General features: G+C 39.8%; 3 protein-coding genes across 3 annotated transcripts; 1 reads left to right on the plus strand and 2 right to left on the minus strand.

Annotated features, from left to right (window-relative positions):
• The first annotated feature begins 1,830 nt into the window (after nucleotides 1-1,830).
• On the plus strand, nucleotides 1,831-6,848 carry LOC118562890. The gene is made up of 11 exons (XM_036136012.1): nucleotides 1,831-2,276; nucleotides 2,367-2,396; nucleotides 2,481-2,780; nucleotides 2,856-3,176; nucleotides 3,282-3,399; nucleotides 3,501-3,562; nucleotides 3,877-3,916; nucleotides 4,616-4,665; nucleotides 4,963-5,005; nucleotides 5,527-5,591; nucleotides 6,010-6,848. Exons 1-11 carry the CDS (start codon nucleotides 2,252-2,254, stop codon nucleotides 6,039-6,041), a joined length of 1,086 nt encoding a protein of 361 aa, XP_035991905.1. The 5' UTR covers nucleotides 1,831-2,251; the 3' UTR covers nucleotides 6,042-6,848.
• Nucleotides 6,849-8,468: 1,620 nt separating this feature from the next.
• Nucleotides 8,469-11,678, minus strand: LOC105930140 (UDP-glucuronosyltransferase 2A3). The gene is made up of 2 exons (XM_012868177.3): nucleotides 10,296-11,678; nucleotides 8,469-10,194 (listed from the first exon to the last, which is right to left on the minus strand). The coding sequence occupies exon 2, from the start codon at nucleotides 10,185-10,187 to the stop codon at nucleotides 8,583-8,585; it is 1,605 nt and encodes a 534-aa protein (XP_012723631.2). The 5' UTR covers nucleotides 10,188-10,194; nucleotides 10,296-11,678; the 3' UTR covers nucleotides 8,469-8,582.
• A 543-nt stretch (nucleotides 11,679-12,221) lies between these two features.
• On the minus strand, nucleotides 12,222-19,596 carry chrna5 (cholinergic receptor, nicotinic, alpha 5). Its single transcript, XM_021319332.2, is given in 9 exon segments — nucleotides 12,222-12,836; nucleotides 12,983-13,675; nucleotides 13,753-13,930; nucleotides 15,589-15,698; nucleotides 16,268-16,312; nucleotides 16,392-16,543; nucleotides 18,857-18,939; nucleotides 19,241-19,473; nucleotides 19,475-19,596. Coding segments are annotated over 9 exon segments (1,734 nt in total). The 5' UTR covers nucleotides 19,556-19,596; the 3' UTR covers nucleotides 12,222-12,677.
• Between the last annotated feature and the right edge of the window lie 2,337 nt (nucleotides 19,597-21,933).

Genomic DNA, 21,933 nt, shown 5'->3' on the forward strand with positions numbered 1-21,933 from the left:
CCTAAGCGATGACGTGGACTGCTTTGAAAGAGTGACATCACGTGGAAAGGTTTTGTCATTACAGCTTTCCTCTTTACTGTAAGACCCAACTGCATGCTCCTGCCATAGTACCATGTTCTCATAGCATCTTGTCAAACACACAAGGGACATAAAATTATGATTATTAACTGATAATGGAAAACTCATAAAGATATGTTGATTTTTTTCTCTTTGTAAACAAACGTTTATCTAAAATTGATCAGAATCCGCTTTATTTACCAGGTACGTGTGAACAAGTGAGGAATTTGACTGTGGATTGTACAACGCTCACAATGTGCTTACTTATACATTAATACAATAACACAATGATGCAGAAATAAAAAAAAATCTAACACAGTCTTCATTATAGAAGACACATATGAACACACTACAAATAAACGGACAAAGTGAGACAATATTGCAATGGTGCAATGAGTGCAAAGGATGCAGGAGATGAATTACAGATAAAAATCTCCTCGTTGCTCATGTGGCTGCTCTGTTGGAGATCTTCCAAAGATCCAGCGCAAATCGATTTTAGAGGGTATCATAATTGCTGTCTGGCTTTTGCCTTGTAAACAAAACTACTTTTAAAGCTTAAAGGCAAAGACGTTAATGGAAGATAATGGTCAGATTGACCAGAGCCTTAAAAAGTCTTCATACCTCTTGCATCTGTCCATGTTCTGTCAAATTACAACCATAAACTTAATAGACCCAAAGTTGTGCACTTGGTCTGAAGTAGAAGAAAAGGGAGACGTGGTTTTCAAAATGTTTTCTAAAATATGTGTTGTGCATGTGTGTATGTATTTAGCTACATACATAAATAAAGTACAGTGCGACCAAAAGCCTACAGAAGTCACCTAATCAGCAAACAGAATCCACCGGTGTCTTATTTAATCTCAGTATAAATACGTGGCTCATAAACATCTCACAAATTGATGTTCAAATGTAAAAGTGCCACGATAACTACAGCCCTATTAAAACATGGCCATCCAGGCAAGGAGAGAAATCATTAGGAAAAATATCTAGAGAGCCCATGGCGACTCTGAGGGAGCTGCAGAGATCCAGTCAAAGGGACAACTATTAGTTGGATAGTCTAAAAATCTTGCCCTCGTTGAAAAGTGGCAAAGAAGAAAGTCATTGTTGAAAGAAAAACATAAAAGTCATTATAATATGTCCCAATTCATGTAAGGGTAAACAATCTGCTATGAGGGGACTAAGCCCTGTGACCTACATGCTATTTGTGACAGAGAGCTAAGGCTGCACGTCTCTCTGAACAAACAACAACTGTAAACACCTCAGCGAGGGCTTCCATAACATGGTAGATCAAAGTATAATCATGCTCAAATGGCCCAGTCAAAGCACAGGCCTATCCAATTGAGACTCTATGGCAAGACTTGATAAGATGATTTCAGATGCTGTCAATCCAGTCTGACTGAGCCTGACATACTTTTTCAAAAAGAATGGACAGGATGTGCAAAGTGGTTAGAGAAGTACCCCCAGAAGACCTGCAGCTGCATCAGCAACAACATGTGATTTTACAAAGAACGGATTAGCTGGTAAGAACCTAAATGTATGCTACACTATGTTCATATCTATCTATCTATCTATCTATCTATCTATCTATCTATCTATCTATCTATCTATCTATCTATCTATCTATCTATCTATCTATCTATCTATCTATCTATCTATCTATCTATCTATCTATCTATCTATCTATCTATCTATATATATATATATATATATATATATATATATATATATATAGACATGAATAATTTCCGTTCAACTTTATGACGAGGCACTATTTTTTGTTGGTTTGTCACACAAATCTGAAAAAAGACATTGTGGTTTGTAGTTTTAACATAATATGATGTAAAAGGTACCATTCGTAGGAAGGCTTTTTTTTAGGCTCTGTACCATTTGACTTTTCATTGCTGCAACCGTTCTAACTGTTACCTCCCATTGACATCTTCAGTTTTAAGATTAAACCCGCAGCTTTTTATCTAGTGTAACCCAGCCAAGGTACTGTACTGTATCTGTTCTGACATTATATTGAACATATATCATTTATCACCTATTTTGGAACAAAAGAAAAGAAATGCAACTGGCCAGAAGAAAAGAACCAGGAAGTGGTGTGTTCTTGTTTTCTGCATGCTTTATCTCCTGGTGCAGGAGAGATTCTCTCAAGAGTCAGAGGGTCTGATCAGAGGGTGTCAGGCGGCTGCTGAAGATGAATATTACACCTGTTATTTTCTGTAAGTAAACTGACAAAATCAAAATAGGCACTTTAATTGTTTTTGCAGGATTTAAGATTGATGTAATAGGAAAATATTTTTGTCTTAAAGGCATTTTGCTAAATCGTGTCATTGGCCAAGGTGAGAACCTTCTAACATAATGAATGATTGCAAAGGCTGTATGTTAGGACATTATGAGGCAACATCTGTCTGTTTGTTATGCAGATACCTTTCCTGCAAAAATTCTGGTCCGGCAGAGGACTGTCAGCGAGGGCAGTGACCTCTATGTAACCTGCAGCATGTTAGGGCAAAAGAAAGAACCCTCGTTTTTTGTTTATTTACTCAAAGATGGACAAGGATTTCAGAAAACCTCACAGAAGCAGAATCTGAATGATGATACCTTTAAGATATCTCGAGTTGATCTTGGTCACAGTGGAAACTACAGCTGCTTCTATTCCTCCAGAGAATTCAACCTTTCTGCAATAGTTGATGAAGGACTGGACAAGGTCGAGATTCTGGTTATAGGTGAGCATTTTCATTCATATTAATTCATGCAGCTGTTTTTATGTGTTCTGCTAATGTTTTCCAAATGCTATGCAGCCCATTTCCTCCCAGCAACCCTCTCAGTAGCTGGACCCTCCAGAGTTGATGAGGGAAACCGTGTTGAGCTCAGATGCACCTTTTCTGAGACCCTGCACACCCTCTACAATTGTCAACTCATTCATTGCTGCCTGAAGAAGAACGACACCTTCCTTCAGTTGCAAGTATTTGATGTCGCTCGGATGGAGGCCTCTTTCACCATCGAAGGTGCCGTCATGAGGGACTCGGGTCATTACAGCTGCCTTTTGCTGCCGTCTAAATGCTTTCAGAATAACTGGAATGAGCTGCAGGGAATCAACGCTGTTTTTCTGGAGGTCAAAGGTGATCGTTGTAGCAGCTCACGGCCAAATGCATTCCGCTTTCCAAATGATTTCCCCTGAAAACGCTGGTCAAAACGAATGTAATTAAATTCAATTTGTATTCCAGAGGATTTGACCACCGTTTGGGCTTTCTCTGGTGGATTTATAGTCCTTGCGCTGCTTTTCTGTCTGTGTTTGTACTGGATCCTTAACAGAAACGGCCTCATGACTTCATGGACACCATGGTGAGCCTCAGTTTAGTTGAACTCCCCGTATACCAATTAAACTTGATTTTAAAATATTATAAAGGCAGGATTTTTTTCATTTAAATTGTGTGTTTTTGTAGTTCTGACAGAGATCAGCGGAGCATAGACGTACTGGAGCAAACAAAAGAGGAACCTGAAGATGGTATGTTCAAATACAATCATGTTGAAGGGGTTATTTGAAAATCTATTTGTAAAAGTGTGTTGATGATTTTGAGACCAAAAACGCTCTATTCTCACTCGTCTGCTTTAATTTATGTACATTCGTATTTAATAAAACAGAGGATATACATACTGCTTTCCTTTTTAAATTTAAAATACTGTCCAGAAAACCCGCTGTGCTGTAATGCCCCCTCTTTGCTTTTTACAATTCTGTCATGCTTTAAAAAATCACATTTAACATAATAATAATTGACTTTTGGTTGCTTTTTCTATTAATTTAACAATCTTCTGTTCAAGCATCAGAAGAAGATTCTTTCAGTGTGGAGAATGAGGAAGAGTAAGTATGCACTATCTATCCTTGAAAGATCTGTAGTCAACATGTTTGTTCATAAATTCATATTTTGAAGTTATAAAAATCCAGCATCAAGTAAGAGAATCTGTAGAAAAATTATCATATTTATGCAAGATGCGCAAGAAAAAAGCCAAAGTTGAACAATTTGGCACATTTACAGTTTGCCATGTGTCACACACCCTCCTGAGGCTAAAACACAGTGGGGGCAGCATTATCCTGAGGGGGAAGCTTTTCTTCAGCAGAGACAGGGAACCTGAGAAGAGCTGATGAGAGGGATTGAGCTAAATACGGGCCAATCCTGAAAGAAACCCTCTCAGAGGTCCAATGGGACACCAGAACGGAGCAGAGCTTTGCCTTCCTAAAGGATGGAAACCTAAAACATAATGTTTACATTAGAGCAATTATTTATGTGTTAAAATGACCAAGTCAAAGTCCAAATCAAATCCATTTGCGAATATGTGGCTAAGCTTAAAACTTCATAGATGTTCTCCATCCAATCTGATTGAGATTGAGCTATTTTGAAAAGATAAATGAGCAAAAATGTGATTCTTTAAATGTATAAAGTTAATAGAAACATCCCCCCCCCCCCCGAAGAAAAAATGTTGCTGTGCATCCTGCTATATGTGGTTAAATAATATAAAATAAAGATTTGCTTTCTGTATAATTGGATGTTTTGTACCGTAGTTCTGATAGTGAGCAGCCGAATACACACACAAACGAGGAACTTCAAGAGGGTATGTTCAAATACATCATGAAGGGATGCTTTAAAATGTATTGAAGGTGATAATTAACATATACATAAAATATTTTCACTCATATGCATTAATTTACCTATTTTTTTAAACATAGGACATACATGTAATTTGCTTTTGTTTTTATTGTAATGCCTTGTCTTTACATTTTACAATTCTGTCATGCTTTAAAGTTCTTTATGACTATTTATCAAAAAAGAAACAAATAAGAAATATCCCATTCAAATTAATAATCAATGGCATTTTGTTGTATGTTTATTTATGTTGTGATCTTTCAAGTATCAGATGGAGTGGACTTATTCAACGTAGAAAATGAACTAGTGTAAGTATACACATCTATTTAATTAAGATATGTGGTCAACTTCTTTGTTAGTAAATTTACATTTTCTAGTAATAAAAAAAAAGTAGCATGCAAGTGTCTGCAGCCCTCTTTACTCTAAAACCCCATGAAAGCTAAATAAAAATGTACATCATACTTTTAAAACATGTATTTATAATTGGAAATGGCCTGTATTACTCGTACAGCGCTTCATCAAGTCCTGAGGACCCCAAAAGCTTCACACTAACTTCATTCGTTTACCGCTGACGGTGGGAAGCTTCCCTGAGGCAGACTGACAGCAGCGGGGCTGCAATACAATTCACGCCACCAGTTCACAAAATAACAAAAAGAAATGAACAAAAATTGAAATTCATGCGTCCTTTTTCTTCCAGCTCACAGTAATTCTCTGATTTGTGTTTGTTACGTGACAAAATGGGAAACTATTGAGTAACAAGCCTTCAGTGAGAAACTGTAATGTTTTGTTTTTGTTTCTAACATTTAATCTGGTGACATTTTTTCATCAGGTATGCAAACAAGACAACTAACGATGATATATACTCCACATGTGAGAGAATTTACCACGTTCCAGGTAGGAGATCATCATTCGCCCACAGTCACAAAAATGTTACACTATGTGTTATACATCAGTACACATTTGTATGCTTTCTTTCTTCTTTTGTTAAAACTCTGAACAAATGAACAAACCTTTATATGACTGTAAAGATTTAAGAGGTTGGTGCTTGATATGAAATTATTTATAAAAAAGAACGAAAAAAAACTGGTAAGCTCCATGCAGTTTATTACGGTGTCGTCTCGCTCGCCAGCTGTGTTAAATAGGTGAAATGGAAAACAACACACAAAGACATGCATAAACTGCTTATGTGGGCCGTTGTTTGTTTCTCTTGAGCACTAAGTATATCTCGGAAAATAAGTGTGAAAATACAAGCGTTAAAAAAAGAAGAGAGAAAGCACAGAGACATTTTGATTACTTCCTTTTTTCACCACAGATGATTCTCCTGCAAGACGAATCTTGCCCTAAAGATGAAAGTCTGCGCTAAAGTCATCACAGCCAGTCTTCACCTGGGTGTGGTTTCATCATTTCACTTTTATGCTACGCCAAAACAGCGATGGTGCTGACCTGGTAGATTTACCCACAAATAAAGTACCTGAAATAAATATTCATTCCACTTGAACTTTTCACAGTTTGTCACGTAACAGTTTCAAATAACCGGGGGATATAAATTGAAACCAAAATGACAAATTGGTATCTATGTGTTGAATGCCTTTATAGAGGTTGGTGTCTACCATCTTTGCACACCTTTTTACCACTTTCTTTTAAAAACAGCTCTAACTGTGCTAATCTGGATGGGGAGCGTCTGTGAAAATCTGCTTTCCAGCTGAAAACCAGATTAAAAATGAGATATAGCTCGTAATTGTGACTGGGCCATTATAATAATCAATCACATTTTATCCTCCAACCAACTGTATCCAGGTTCCCTGTTTCTGCTGAAGAAAAGTAGATGGCAGCATAATGCCTTCACCTTGATGATAGTCCATTCAGGGGAAAGTTCAGTGTTTGTTTTCTACCACACAGTTGTTGTTTTATTGCATTCAGGCCAAAAAAGTTTAAATAAGTTCTCATCTCCCCAGAGCAGCTTCTTTCACTATTGTTCCATACATTGTCTTCTTCAATCAATTGCTTATTTTATGCTACTCTTTACTATAATAATTTGTGAATTTTATCTTCTTTCTGCTCCCTTTTGCTCATGGCAAATATATGACAGAAAGTGACTGTTTTTGTGGTTTTTATCATGGACCAATAAATAAATCTGAAATGCCAAACTGATAGTTGTCCCGTTGACAGTCTTTCAGCTGAGTTGTGGATCCCTGCAGCTCCTCCAGAGTTACTATGGATCTGTGACCTGCTTCACTGACTAACCTGCTATTTGCAATGCCAGCCAGTTTAGGTAGAAAGCTGTGATTTGCCATAATTTCCCCGTTTTAGGACGGCACATTGAATGTTGGACTGGATTCGAAACTTGGGCTGTTGTTATATAACGTTCACAACAGAGTTGTTTGTTTAGAGGTAACATCGTAAAGACAATGAAACACAAAAAACATATCATACTTTTTTGCATTTATCTAAAGCATTTATCTTTTTGCATTTATCTAAAGCTTATGTATGTTTGCTTCACAAACATACATAACCACTCGCAAAAAAGATAGATAGATAGATAGATAGATAGATAGATAGATAGATAGATAGATAGATAGATAGATAGATAGATAGATAGATAGATAGATAGATAGATAGATAGATAGATAGATAGATAGATAGATAGATATAGATTAAATCCTTCAAATTGTTTTTTTTTTTTTTTGTATTTGACGAGATGTCTTTGTCTGACAGTAAAATGAGTGTGGTGATCTGAAATAATGAGTTACAGAAAAGCAAAAACTAAATAAATCCTTAATGGGTTGAATATATGGTCACTGCATTAAAGTTGTAGTTGATGATAAACTGAACCAACATTCACAGCTGGTATTCAGAAATAGGTTGCCTTGGGCAAAAATGTTGAGCAGTTTAGCTTCAGTTTGATTCTCACTAAGCTCTAAGATCAAAATAAAATATAAATAAATGTTTCTTCGCCTGCTCTATTCAGGGTCATGAAATTGCTCAGCTCCTTTTCTATCTATCTATCTATCTATCTATCTATCTATCTATCTATCTATCTATCTATCTATCTATCTATCTATCTATCTATCTATCTATCTATCTATCTATCTATCTATCTATCTATCTATCTATCTATCTATTTTGTGAGTGCTTATGTATGTTTGTGAAGCATTGGTAGGATCACCTAGCTTTGCTTTTACACAATTATTTTTTTTTAATCAATGTGCATTTGTTTTTTATACAGTAAAGAGCAAATGTCAATACTGATACTGATTTGGTCTACCCTACCGGTGTTGCAATGTTTTAGCATCTCCACTTTGTTCCCGTGAGAGGAATAAAATATGCTATTTTGTTCTTTTCTATTCTGAAAAACAAGTTAATCACTATATTTTGGAGACAGCTGTGTAAAACGTATTTATTTCCTGAATAAATTAAATCAATCCATTTAACGACATTAAAGCTCTGCGCAGTTTTTAAATCGAGGAGAGATTCAGAAGAGGTAAATATTTGGGCTTTTTTTGTTTCAAAGTTAACCAGCAGGTGTCGCTCTTTACCTGAATCCTCATTCAGTGCAAGCGGACGTGATCTGGACAAGCGCCACACACTGAAAGAAACGTGTCACTTTGTCTAAAAAGCTAACAGGATTGGTGTAATTCCTCCTGAAGGAAAGCAAATTTTTTTCCCCAGTTTGTTGTATACCTTGATTTCATTGCAACCCTGTAATGAGATGGTTTATCTTCCACTTAATGTATCTAAACTTACAGACATGAAAAAAAATAGAGATTTATATCAATTAGAAAATATTTATTACCTGTTTGGTCAATTTAAAAGAAGCATCATATAGAAACAACGCAAAACAAACATCCAGTGTGCATTTTTGTAAAATTATGCCAATACTAGACCTCATGAAGTTTTCTTCTTTTGATTCATTTTTGCTTTTGAACATGTTGCAAGACAGACCAACCTGAAGGTCGTAGCTATTGAAAATGTTATCACTGCAACGACAGACAGAAAGAACAGGACAACGTCTACGGAGTAGTAGGAATACCAGGGCAGCCTGTAGGACTCGGTCCTCAGATGAGCCGCGCCTTTGTGTCTGATTACAAACTCGATCCAGAAGAGAGCCGAGTCCATCGGCTTCATCGGCTGATCCCTGTGCAGTCTGGAGAGTCTCTGCATGTTCGTCCTGTAGGAGGGCTCGGTCAGGACTTCTCTAACAGCTTTCAGAAACGTGTCTTCTTTGTCCACGGTAGCTAATGTGAGGATCTTGGCAGCTCCTCTCTCTTGCAGACGGAGCAGGTTGTCGTACTGGTCATAAAACACAGGCAAACCCACCACTGGTACTCCATGATAAATGGCCTCCTGGACTCCGTTTGTTCCTCCGTGAGCAACAAATAGTTTCACCTTCGGGTGTCCTAAAAGGTCTTTTTGTGGCATCCAGTCAACCAGTAAAGTGTTTCCCCCCAGAGTGGCCGGTTTGTTACCTTTATACCTCCAGATGACTTTCTGGGGCAGTTGACTGAAGGCGTCTGCAATCTTGTTCGACACGTCTGAAGGGAGTTCACCCACGAAGGTCCCCAGAGACATGATGATGACCCCGTGCTCTCCAGAGCTCTGCACAAACTCCTCCAAGTTCTCCGGAAGAGGCTGAGGAGGTTCGCACTGGAAGCCCCCTATGTAGATGACATTTGGCATGGTGGGGCGGGGGTACTCAAAAACAAAGTCCACTCTCATGAGCCACAGGTCCGCTCCCCGTAACAAGTCCCTGTATCGAACCTCTGGGCCGAAGAACTTATCGCAGACAGCCTGATACTGGGGCTCGATCAAGAAGGCGTCCTGAGCTTTCCAGATGGCGTAGAAAAAGAGATTTTTGACTCTCTGCAGGAAGGTCATTTTGTCTGTCAGTCCTGAGCCGGTGATTGGGATGTACGATAAGGGCGAAGGTGCAAGGGTTAAGTGGCCTTCGCCACTCGTAACCCATCTCACATTATAGACTAGAGGTAAATGAAGAGCATGCGCTAATATTATCCCTGCTCCCCATGCAGGATCAGTCAGCACCAGGTCGTACTTTTTTGCCTTTAAACTATTCATGAACATTTCATCCTCCAACATGACGCTTGCCATCTTGCTCATTATCCCATGCATGTCAAACATAGCCTTAAACATTGCAACCCGCAAATTTATAAAGCTCATAACAAAGCTCTTTCCCCTCTCGATCTCAAAAATCTCCCTAACGACTGGGTCGATGAAATCATGATTAAAAGCTCTTGCGACCGGGACGGTGATGGTTTTGTAGTTCGGGGAGTCATCCTTGATGTACCAGCTTTTGTTGGTTTTTAATACATCAATGGAGTGTCCGTGAGCGTGGAGGGCTCGAGCCATAATGTCCATGTTCACCCAGTGGCTGCCCTCCAAAGGAACGATCAGAATCCTGCCTCCGTGACCAACTCTCCATGAAAGGAACAATAATAAGAAAAGAAATGCTGTGGTATTTCCCCTGGATGTCATCTTTAGCCTTGAAGGGACAAAAAAATAATTACACAGGATACCAAAACTAGCTAAATAATGTTTTTTTTTTTAAAGAAAGAAAAATACACAACACAATTGATCACATACCTGTTTCAGATGAACGAGGTCCTGTCAGTTTCTTAGTTTCTTAGTGTGAGACGTCCTGTGTGCTGCACAATCTATTGCAAAGTCCAGAAAGGCGTGCATGAAACGATTACGGCTTATGTTTTCTTGTGGGGCGATTTGGGGGTGGGGGCTGGGGAGAAGAAGTGGCCTCTTTGTTTAAACTGCATTGTGCAAGAAGCCTGGTTTGAATTAAATCTTTTTTTTTTTTTTTTTTTTTTTTTACAATCTGAGGTCTGTTACGTGTTTGATTTTCCATTTCTCACCCTTCACTCCATCAGTCATCTGTCTGTTTTCAGCATATAATAACAAGCCGACGATGGTTTGCGAGATGACAACAGCACTCCAGTAGTAATTTCTGAATTACTTTTTGATTTTTTTTGAATGATCGCACATCAAAACTCATGGATGACATCGATTAAGCCCTGATCAAACAACGACTAAGGGGTACGTATCAATATAAAAGCATTTGTTGACGTTTATATTTGAGCCAGTATGCCTAATTTTGGCTCTGCTCAGATTCCAGAAATCTGCATTAAATTTTAATTCATAGCCACCGGATGTTTGTTTTGAAAATTCATTCCACTGTGAAAAAAGTTCAAATGCATAATTAAACCCCCCAGATGTCTGACACTGACACTGTTGCTGCTTTACGTAAACCTCTGACAGCCCCACTGTGCGTGCGGGAAAAAAAAGGTTTCTGTTTCTTTCTATGTACAAATCTGATTTATAAATAATTGATTATTTTTGATGTGCAGTTGAGCAGTTCACAGCTGAGTGAGAACCGGCCAGGTTAAGAGTCAGCTCCATTAACCGTGGTTCTCAGCAGGAAACGGCAGACGTCTCCCTTCAGGTCAAGGGTCATTCTATGCCTCAAGCAATCGCTTTAAATTCCTCGGTGTCTTGCTCAAAAGCGGTAGCGTGATAGAAGAAGCGAAAGATAGGTTGTGTCCTCCTCAGCAGGAATTGATGTGCAGAGAGTTATTGATTTACCAGTCTGTCTACGACCTGAGCCTCACCTATAGTCATGAGATGTGTGGATCATTGCCAGAAGAACGAGGAGCTTAAAAGAGCTTCGGCTGTCAAGTAGCAGAGCTAGCCCTCGTCTTTCTCCCTCTGTCTACCAGACCTTCTCCTTTTTTACTTTTATTCCAATTAATATTTGTATTCATTTAAAAAAAAATCATCACTTTTACAGTGTTACACACCATGTTGGTAATAGTAACCAGCATGCTGACGCAAGAAAACATTTTGTTTTGTCGTAATACGGATCTCCAGCCACACAGAGGCAACCGAATGCCCACAGCTCCACCTGGCAGCGCGACGACACTTCTTTTTCATACAAGTTAAATACAGATGTCTTACTCATGTGTGTATAATAAAACTCTCTACAGCAACAGTAATTTTTCCATTGTGTTTTTTTTCTCCCCTTTTTACAGCCTTTCCAAAGAAAAAAGAGCTTTTCCCTCAGGCTTAAAGGAGTGCTGTGACTTTAAGTACTGACAAGAAAGGCTACGGTAGTTTGTAGATAGTTAGAGACAAATGTATGTATATGCTAAATTAAAATGAGCAAAAACATCCCAGACATGAACAATGTCTGGACTTTGCTGCTGCTGCTGCTGTAGAATGTGATCCAGCCCTGGGAAGGAATTCAGGATGGTCGCTCTGAAAGGAAGCTGGTTGCTGGCAAGTGCTGACAAAAAAGTCTGCAGCGAGTCTGCTAACAGGCTTGTGTGTTTAGCCAAGAAAATGTTTTCTTTCTTCTTTTTCTTTTACAAAAAATATGATACAAAGAACAGGAATATTGCAATGCTGAAGTTATGCTCCACGAGTACCCAAATGATTCTGTAGGCCTATTTGTTAAGAGAAGTACAAAAAAACAAACCAAATGAAAACAAAAAGAACAGCATATTGATGACATGCTTTTACTCAAAGGATATGTTCTCCCTGGATTATCTTGCTCTGCACCGGAAACCACAATTTGTATCTACTCGCTACAGAACACTGTTATGCAGATGACCGGCTACAAATCAGAGAAATACAGAATTAGAAATCATTGTTGTTTCATTTACTGCCGAAGTCCAAACTACATAAATATGTGCATTGGTGTTTTCTTTTGTTGCTTTTCCTGTCCAGCCGCACGTTAGAAACAAGCTTAAAATAATGCCATAGTAAAGGACGTGTATGTGTCTCAAATAGCAGTGTTTAAAGTTGCAGCATTATTTCTGGCACAACAGCATCTCAGAAACTGAATGGGAAGGAATGTGGCTGAATGGCCTTCTCAGTCATTCCAATGTCAAAAATGGTGTTGAAGAGCAATTCATGTGCTTTTCTTACGTCGCCCCGTTAAATCTAAACCGCATGTTTCTAGAGAGCGCTGCCAGGATGAGCAGGGACGATGATGCTGGCCCACTTGTAAATGACGGGGATGAAAAGGAGAGCCGAGCCCAGAACCGACACCAGCAGGAAGGCCCACAGAAACATTCGATCCAAGACCTGAGCGGCAAACTTCCAGTCTCGCACCACCTGCAGGAAAGAAAAAAAAAGTGAAGATCAATACTTCAAAATGTTTCAATAATTTGAAAAAGAGAAAACTTGGGCTGGAATCGAATAATCAACGTAGTTATGCCTCGTCGGCACTTTGTGATGTAAAAAGACTGCGCCAAACTCACCTCTCTGACCTGGTTCTCTTTAACCACGTGCGTGGTGATGTAGCGAATGGACTCCAACGCTGCTCGGAGGTTGTGCTGGGTGTACAGAGGAGGGCTGAGCTCAGGAGTTGGCCTCAGCTTTCCCAGTCCGCCGCTTCTTCTCATTTCAGGCACTCCGGCTGCAGTGTAACGGTCCACGTGGCTGCGCATGCACAGCAGCTTAGGCAGTCGATGTAGGAAGATCCTTCTCACCCACGGAGCCATGCCGTGATGCGTCGATGAGGAGCGATGGTGGATGTTGATTGCGAAGACGGTGATGACGATCGAGAGCGTGACAAAAATCATGGTAAAGACCAGGTATTCCCCAATGAGAGGGATTGCCTTAGAGGAGGAAGGGATGATCTCTTCGATGACCAGGAGGAAGACTGTGAGAGACACCAGGACCGAGGTGCAGAGAGAGATCTTTTCGCCTCCGTTTGAGGGCAAATAAAAGACGAGGATGGTGAGGAAGGACAGGCCAATGCAAGGAATGATTAGGAAGAGAGTGTAGAAAAGAGGCAGCCTGCGGATAATAAAGAAGTAGGTGATGGTGGGATAGGAGCCGCTGCCGTCGGTCCGCAGACCACGGCTGCCTGTGGCTTTCACTATCTCCCATTCTCCGTTGTCAAAATAATCCTGCTTATCAACATGGAAGTCTTCCAGAAGGACGTCCACCTATTAGAATGAAACATAATTAGTAGTCGGTCCGCTCTGCCAAAGCCCTGCGCACTTTCAGTGACACATAGACTCACCTGTGAGCCATCATAGGTCCAAGAGCCAAACTTCATTGAACAGTTCTGGAGATCAAAGGGGAAGAAGGTGACGTCGATGGTGCAGGCTGACTTGTAATTGGCTGGTGGGTTCCATAAAATGGTCCCATCATACTTAACAACAGCCTTCGTGACTGTTCCCTCAAAACGTCCATCTGAGCTGTTGAGAAAAATCATCGACCATCGTAACCTGTTACACGTCACATGAGAATTTTTCAGAGACAATAAAAACCATAACGATGTACTTGAGGTAAGTTCTTATATGTTAATCTGCACCGTTGATTACACTCTTAAATACAAATCTGAAACAAATACATATCGGAACTACTAAGTAGCACCATGTTCGTCATTCAGTAAAACGCCACCAACCTGCATGATTGTTTTTTTTTTTTTTTTTTTTTAGAAACTAATGATCATTAATAGAGTCATTACATCAGGGCACCCAAGTCCAGCTCTGAAGGGCTACATTCCTGCAACTTTTAGATTAATCTCGGTTCTAACGCACCTATATGAGATGTCTCAATTCACTCATCATCAGCATGTCATTCAGCTCTGCAGAGGCCTGGTAACGAGTTATTGATTTGATTCAGCTGTTTGGGTGAAGGGACGCAGCCAAGCGCTACAGGGTAAGGGCTTGAGGACTGGACTTCTGCACTATGTTGAGTGAATCTGTTTATCAGACGTGCAGACACACACACAGATATGCACTAAAAGGGACCACATATATCAAGAACCAAAAACCAAAGGTAAATTTTGTTTTTTGAGTTGACAAAAAGTGATTATGCTATAGGGGAATGTGGCCCCCTTTCCTACGTTATTGTTTCAACTACCTTGACAGTAACCATTTGAAACTATCTAGGGCAGGGGTTCCCAAATTTATCAGCCTGCAACACGCAAAATGACAGTGCCAGAGGGGCGGAATTTTCTTTTAGGAAATTATGAGAATAATGTAAATAATTGTGATAATATAGCAGTAAATGTTATGAGAACTCTAACAAAAAAATGCAGTCTTTTGCTTCAGTTTATTCTCGTAATATTATTTATTCTTGTACATTTACTCTCTTGGCCCTAGAGAGTAAATTTCCGCAAAAACCTATGATGTTTGTTATTAATTTCACATATCAGCAAGAAAAAAAATTGGATGTTTGCTGATGTTGAATAGTGTTTGCTATTTTCCACAATTAAAGGAATTTGCTATATTAAAACAAGTATATCTCTGATATTGTAAAGTCAAGACATTATTTGGATGATCTTGTGACCCCAACATGGTGTCTCGCGACCCCCGGGGGTCCTGACCCCTACTTTGGGAACCCCTGATCTAGAGGACAAATAATTTGGTCATTTGTCTAACCATCTAAGATCCCCTCTATCGAATACAGTTGGATAGAAAGCACTCTTGCAATTGATTCTCAACTGGATTTAGGTCTAGATTTTGACTGGACCACTCTAACACATGAATATACTTTAAAGGAGCATAGCGCAAGTTCCAGAGTTTTTGCAGAAGTTTGTCCCTTCTGGTGACCAATTGAAGAAAAACATCTCAACAAGATAATGCGGCTGTCACCAAGATTCACCACGCAGGGCTTTTTGCATGTAAGCCACAGAGTTCTGTGGAAAAACATGCACCCTTTTCCTTCCACTCCATGATTGGGTGTTACTCTGTGTTGCTCTAGCACATAAAATCCCAACAAAATGTATGGGGTATAAATATTTTAGTAAGACGTGGCAGCTTTCTGAAACGCTTAAAGTATTACCTCTTCACTATTACTTTCATAAAGCAACTGGAAACATCGCACACACGCCCTCCGTGTCACATACTTGTCATACAGCACAACATCAGGGAGCCAGATCCTGTCTGATGGAACGCGGATGGTTGTGATTCCCAGAAAGTCCTCAGGGCTCCATCTCAGTTTCATATCAACCCATTCCTACACAAGAGAGGAAAAATAATTTCAGTAAAAAATGTGTAGATATCCCTTTGCAGCAACTCACCGTGAAAGGCAAACCCATTAGCTTTTGTCTCTGTATTCCACAGCATTGAATCTGACACAAGCAGGCTTAAAACAGCTTTTAAAGTCAGAATGTAACCATTTTGGGAATGATAGCACATGAAAATGGCCTCTGCCCCTTTAGTTTCCTTTTTTGGCATGACACAATTTATCACTGTGACAGGATGTATCAAAACTGAGGGAATGAGCTAGGTTTAATAATTTATGAGACCCAACACAGAGTCCATATATACAGCTGACAGGAGCAGGCCAGGGGGATGGAGTGGGCATGTGCAAGCAGGTGTGTAGGCACAGGGTCGAATCGGCTCAAATAGATGAGAACTGTCAGTGAAATGCCACCAGACCTGATTTAAAAAACGCCTCTCAGGGGAACAGAATGCTTCTGCTTTCCTAGTACGCTAGCGAGTACGTTCAAGTAGGTGTATCTGCACGTTCACGTGTGAAGAAATCAAATCCAATATCCGTTATTCGTGTGTTATTTTACTTGCCTGTTTCATCCAGACATTAGTTGTCATTAATTGGTTTTTTTCATCCTAGGGTGAGAAATCATAAAGTAAGTGATTAAAACTCATACCCATAGAACCATAGATTAAATAAATACTTTAACCTCACCACATCAACCAGCTGGGAGATGGCCAACCCAAACTTCACACGGATGGTCTGATTGAGGTACTCCACCGGACGCACCCATTTCTGGTAGTTTCTGAAGAGATATTTGAACAGTTTGTCCTCTGCTTTTGCATAGGAGGAGATATTTGGAACCCCTGAGATGTGAGAAAAGGACAGAGAAAAACAGTGTACAGGTCCCATACAGTACAACATTATCATGGACTTGCTTAAAGGGGTACATGTGCCTTTTAATGCCTTCGTTTTCACAATGAAATCATTCAGCTGTGGTCTCTATAAAGTGAAACTGCAAGGCTTTAGTCTGAATTCCTCGTTAATTTTCACCCATATTCCCCCATTTTACCCCTGTTCTGACGTTTGTCCGAGAACAACTCGTTTTGTGCTGTCTCTTTAAATCCAAAGGAGGCACTTCACATCCCACCCCCCTCCAGGTCACAAAGCGATCCATTCCACCCCCTTGTTCACTTTTTGTTGTGTGCTGGGGGACAGTGTATTAAAGTCTATAAGTTAATACTCAAAGAGATCTTCGGCTCAGGTGAGAGGACAGCCTTGCACTTCACAAATCAGGACTTCATGGAGGATTAGAAAAAAAATAATGCCATTGTTGAAAAGAAATCTGTCTGCAGTTTATCACAAAGAATGTAGAGGAGAAAGCAAATATTGTAAAATATGCAATCCAAATTGAGCTCTTTGGCATACATACAAAATCCTATAAGTGGTGGAAAAGTAACACTATATGAAAACAATATGTATATGACATCATATGATATCATTTGATTCTACTCCACCATATTTTCTAATGTAGGACATTGCCACAGAACAGCATGATGGTCTTCCATAGCGTGTGCAACGAAGCTTGTCTGACTTGAAAGAAAGATGAAGAGACCTACATACTAGGTAATCCTAGAGATAAATCTGCTAGAGGCTCCTGAAGACTTGGACGCATGGTTAGCTTCCTGCATGACAACTCTAAGATAAAGTCAAAGCTCAAATAGAGTGGATTAGATCCAAGCTTTTAATTGTGTAGAGAATGGCCAATTGAGAATGTACGCAAAGACTCAGAAACTTATGTTCACTGATACACTCCATCCATTCTGACTTGGCTTCGTTTACCCTTTATAAAAAAAAAAGACTGGGTAAATATTTCAGTCTGTAAACAAGCAAAGCTTGTAGAGACATACCCCAACCTCTGCAGCTACAACTGCAGTCAAAGGTGGTTCTACAAAATACTCACTCAGCGAGGTTAAACGCGGCATATTTCCCAATTCAGTATCTTTTTCCTTCCACCTCACAACATTGCAATGTGGTGCGTTATTCTATCACTTAAAAAATACAAATCAAATACATTCCAGTTTGTGGATTTAGGGGGTGAAGAAATGTGAAAATGGTGACGAGGAATCAATACTTTTGAAAAGCACTCCAGCATGATAATGCCCACACACGGGTAGGTGTAACTCTGTCATTGTTTGTGGACCAATACAGACAACATGCATGTGTAGTAAAATTGAATATTTAATGCTACCCTAATGCATTTTAATGAATATTGTTTGGCTCCTTAGGGGTGGAGCATCATTAAACAAAAAAAAAAAAAAAAAAAAAGATTGATTTCAAATGGGAACAAAACATAGAATGTGATAACTGTCTCCTGTTACAGATGTGAAGATCCTCAGTGAAGCAAAGATTTACTGTATAATACAATACCAAAGCTTCTAAACAGAAGAGAACATTGGATGGAAATTAAACCCAATCAGTTTCCTGACAGCTTTTATTGTGTTTAGTCCTTCAGCTTGAAACATTCACGCTGCCCGTTGTTTACGTCTGTTTAGAACAGTTTTTAGATGCCTTGTTGTTTTTGTAATACATCTTACCGTTAATTTGCTGTCATGTATTTGTGCTGAGTTATTAGATAATGCATTATTTATGATTCCATTTCCACATTTTAATCCCTGGTCAATTATTTTTAACATTAATTATTTTTAACTAAATCAACCCAACTCTCCTCTCTGTTGATTTACGTTATTGAACCCTTCACGTGTTACAGTAAGTATACAAAATAGTTTCATGACTCTGTAATCTGATCCATTAATAGCTAAAAGTTATGTTGAAACTGGAGAAAACGTAGCTTTTGAATATCCAGAAAGGGTCTGTTTAGTTAACATCGGCTAAATCTGACCAGTCATCCAATCCTGTGTAAATGATTCAGCCTGGTTTACCAAAGGAGCAGCATTTTGATTGAAAACTCTGCTAAATCATCCACAAAATAAGGGAAAACTCACAAAAAAAACACCACTTGTTTTATTTTTACCTCATAACTAGGCATTTATAGTATCGTACTGTTTTTAATACTCATTATAAAACACACCCCAAAACAAAACCTAAAACAGTGTTTACCCATTTTTTTCCCCCCCAGCATAATTTGAATAAGAGCTTTGTGTCCATCCAGTACTCACATAGAGAGTGGCACAGGTGGTAACAGCACAGCGATGGAAACAGCATCAGCAGCAGTACATGGAAAGTGGCTGCGCCTCCTGCTCTAAGCATCATATCAAAGTTGAACACACACAGCTGGTCTCTTGGGCATCCCAGAGCTGTCAGATAGTAATGAAAAAAAATCATTTTGTACACATAATTCACCTGTATTTGTTGGCAATAACCTTAATTTCCTGTGCTGACATGCATATTCTATTGACCGCTGCACTGATATCCCACTTTTAATACAGGTTAAACACCCTGCACAAAACGAGAATGCCCTCCACCCTCACCTTGCAAACATGCACCGCTTATAGGAAATAATCGCAAGTCCACATTGCAGCATGCAAAGGCTGTGCGCCTACCTGCTCTGGCTCTTTCTCATTAGCACAGAATCCAGCGTGGCGGCAGATGAAGGGTGGAGGGAGTCCTGACAACAGCAACTGTGCTGCATCGCTCTCCTCCATTCCAGGCAGGTTCTTTTCCTTGCCTCCCACAGGCACTGCTGCACTCCCGGCTGCATCCAGTTGTGCACAGGCAACGTATCCTCATCTCCTCTCACCCCTCCTTTTCCTCCTGCTCCCTCCTCAGAGTCCTTTTTCAGCCCTTTCACCACAACCAGCGTCTCTCCCCTCGAGCCCTGACATATCCAGCCACTCCTCACAGGCGGTAATAGCCATCCCCCGAATTCAGCCAACCCGCCGCCTAAACCAGAGCAGCAAATGGCGAGCTCCGCTTCCCATTTCCATAACAGTGCTTCCCGTGATCCACATCTGCACAGGTGCGGACCCTGTAAGACATAATGAACGGGGGGAAAAATATACATGTTCTGTATGTTTGGTGGGAAATAAGAAATGCTGGTGGAGGTGTAAGTGCCATCCTTTTGAAACTGCAGGAAGGCTTATTACAGATATCTGCAAATCTTTAAACCTTATGTGGACTATATGTGATGGAAGATATCATTTTCATGCAACTGCCAGGCAACTGCAAATACTGCACCTGAATTAAATGACCTGCATCTACAGCACACCGTGACTAATGCTGGTCTATTCAGCCTATTTCTTTGTTAACTGCTAATGCTTAGCTTCTGAATAGTCTTCCTTTGAAATATATCAGGTAGGGGGCGTACTCCGATGACGCAGGGGTAGCGAGCATGACCCATGCACGGAGGCCTTAGTCCTCGACGTGGATGACCTGGGTTCAATTCCGGCCTGAGGTCCTCTGCCGCACGACTTCCCCCTTCTCTCAAACCTCCTTTCCTTTCAGCCTACTTTGAAAAAGCAAGCCTCTAGTGCTACAAAAACCCAGAAAAAGAGCAATAAAATAAAAATCAAGAAGAACTACAGTATGGCTGACAAGTGTTCCCGTTTCTTTAATTCAATTCAATTTTATTTATATAGCGCCAATTCATGAAACATGTCATCTCAAGGCACTTTACAAAGTCAAATTCAATCAGATTATACAGATTGGTCAAAAAATTTCCTATATAAGGGAAACCAGTTGATTGCATCAAAGTCCCGACAAGCAGCATTCACTCCTGGAGAAGCGTAGAGCCACAGGGAGAGTCATCTGCATTGTACATGTCTTTGCAGCAATCCCTCATACCGGGCAAGCACGAAGCGACAGTGGAAAGAAAAACTCCCCTTTAACAGGAAGGAAAACCTCCAGCAGAACCAGGCTCAGTATAAACGCTCATCTGCCTCGTCCGACTGGGGGTTACAGAAGACAGAGCAGAGACACAACAAGAGAGACAAAAAAACACAGAAGCACACATTGATCCAGTAATCTGTTCTACATTAGATGGTAGTAGCGGGTTATCTGTCTTCTCTGATCAATTCAAACAGTGAAATGTACACAGTACTTTAAGCATATTCATTAATTAGACAGTGACATATTTCAAGATTATTTATTTTTTGTTAATTTAGATGATCATGGTTTACAGCTAAAAGAAAAACCCAAAATTCAGTTTCTGAGAAAATTAGGTATGCTACAAAGCTCCAGGATGAAGTCTTCACAGTCGGCGATGATCGAGGAAGCGATGAGATCTGCTGGTCTTGGTCCAATGTGTTTTATTCATTACAAAGTCAATGCAGCAGGAAATTTGGGGCTCTTCATGCTTCCTTCTGCTGACAAGCAAGATGCTGATTTCATTTTAACGCAGGACATGGCAGCTGCTCACACTGCCAGAAGTACCTATACCTGCTTTAATGACCATGTTATGACTGTGTATGACTGTGCCAGCAGATTAGTCTGACCTAAACCCCATGGAGAATCTGTGGGGATGTGTCAAGAAGAAGTTGAGTCCCAAGAATGCAGATGAGCTGAAGACTGGGATTGATCAACAGCACAGGAGTGCCACAAGAAGTTGGCCTCTGCGATGATTCATTAATGGAGTAATTTCAGGAAAATGAGCCCCGACTCAATGACATGCAGATTACTGTTCTGCTGCCTGGCAATCATGCCGGAAGGTACGTTTAGCAGTAGTCTGCATAATCAATTATTTTTTTACCCCCCGGTGAAGAATATGCTTTTGCTAAGTAACAAATGGGCTGTAATAAAACTGGAACGCTGTTGCCTATGTTTACTGTTCAGCTTTAAAAACAAAAGTCGTCATTACTTTGTAGCAGGATTACTGTCTTCCCCAAAACGCGCATTAGAAATTACAGCAAATCATTTAAAAAGCAAAATAAAGGCAAAACTATTGATATATGTATCTGTTAAATATTCTGTTATGATGTAAAACTGCGTTACCTCCAACATAATAATAAGTAGCTTGTTTCGTCCCATGAGTTCCAGTGAGCCCTGAAGGGAAAGTCACGTTGTTTTCAGGCCCACTGGGGCGCTTCTACACCAAGTGTTACGGTCGCGTTTTACCAACATGATGCATTCAAGTCTGCTCGAACACTGAAAATACGTTTTAAATCAAATTTAAAAATCTCAAATCATTTCCTTAATGAAAAAATGTCACAACTGCTTGAAGCAAAACTTTATAACATATTTTACTATTTACAGGTTTTCTATTAGTTTAATTAAAAAGAAAAAAAATAACGTATTTCAC

The sequence above is a fragment of the Fundulus heteroclitus genome, chromosome 4 (genome assembly GCF_011125445.2).
Source record: "Fundulus heteroclitus isolate FHET01 chromosome 4, MU-UCD_Fhet_4.1, whole genome shotgun sequence".
Lineage (NCBI taxonomy): Eukaryota > Metazoa > Chordata > Actinopteri > Cyprinodontiformes > Fundulidae > Fundulus > Fundulus heteroclitus.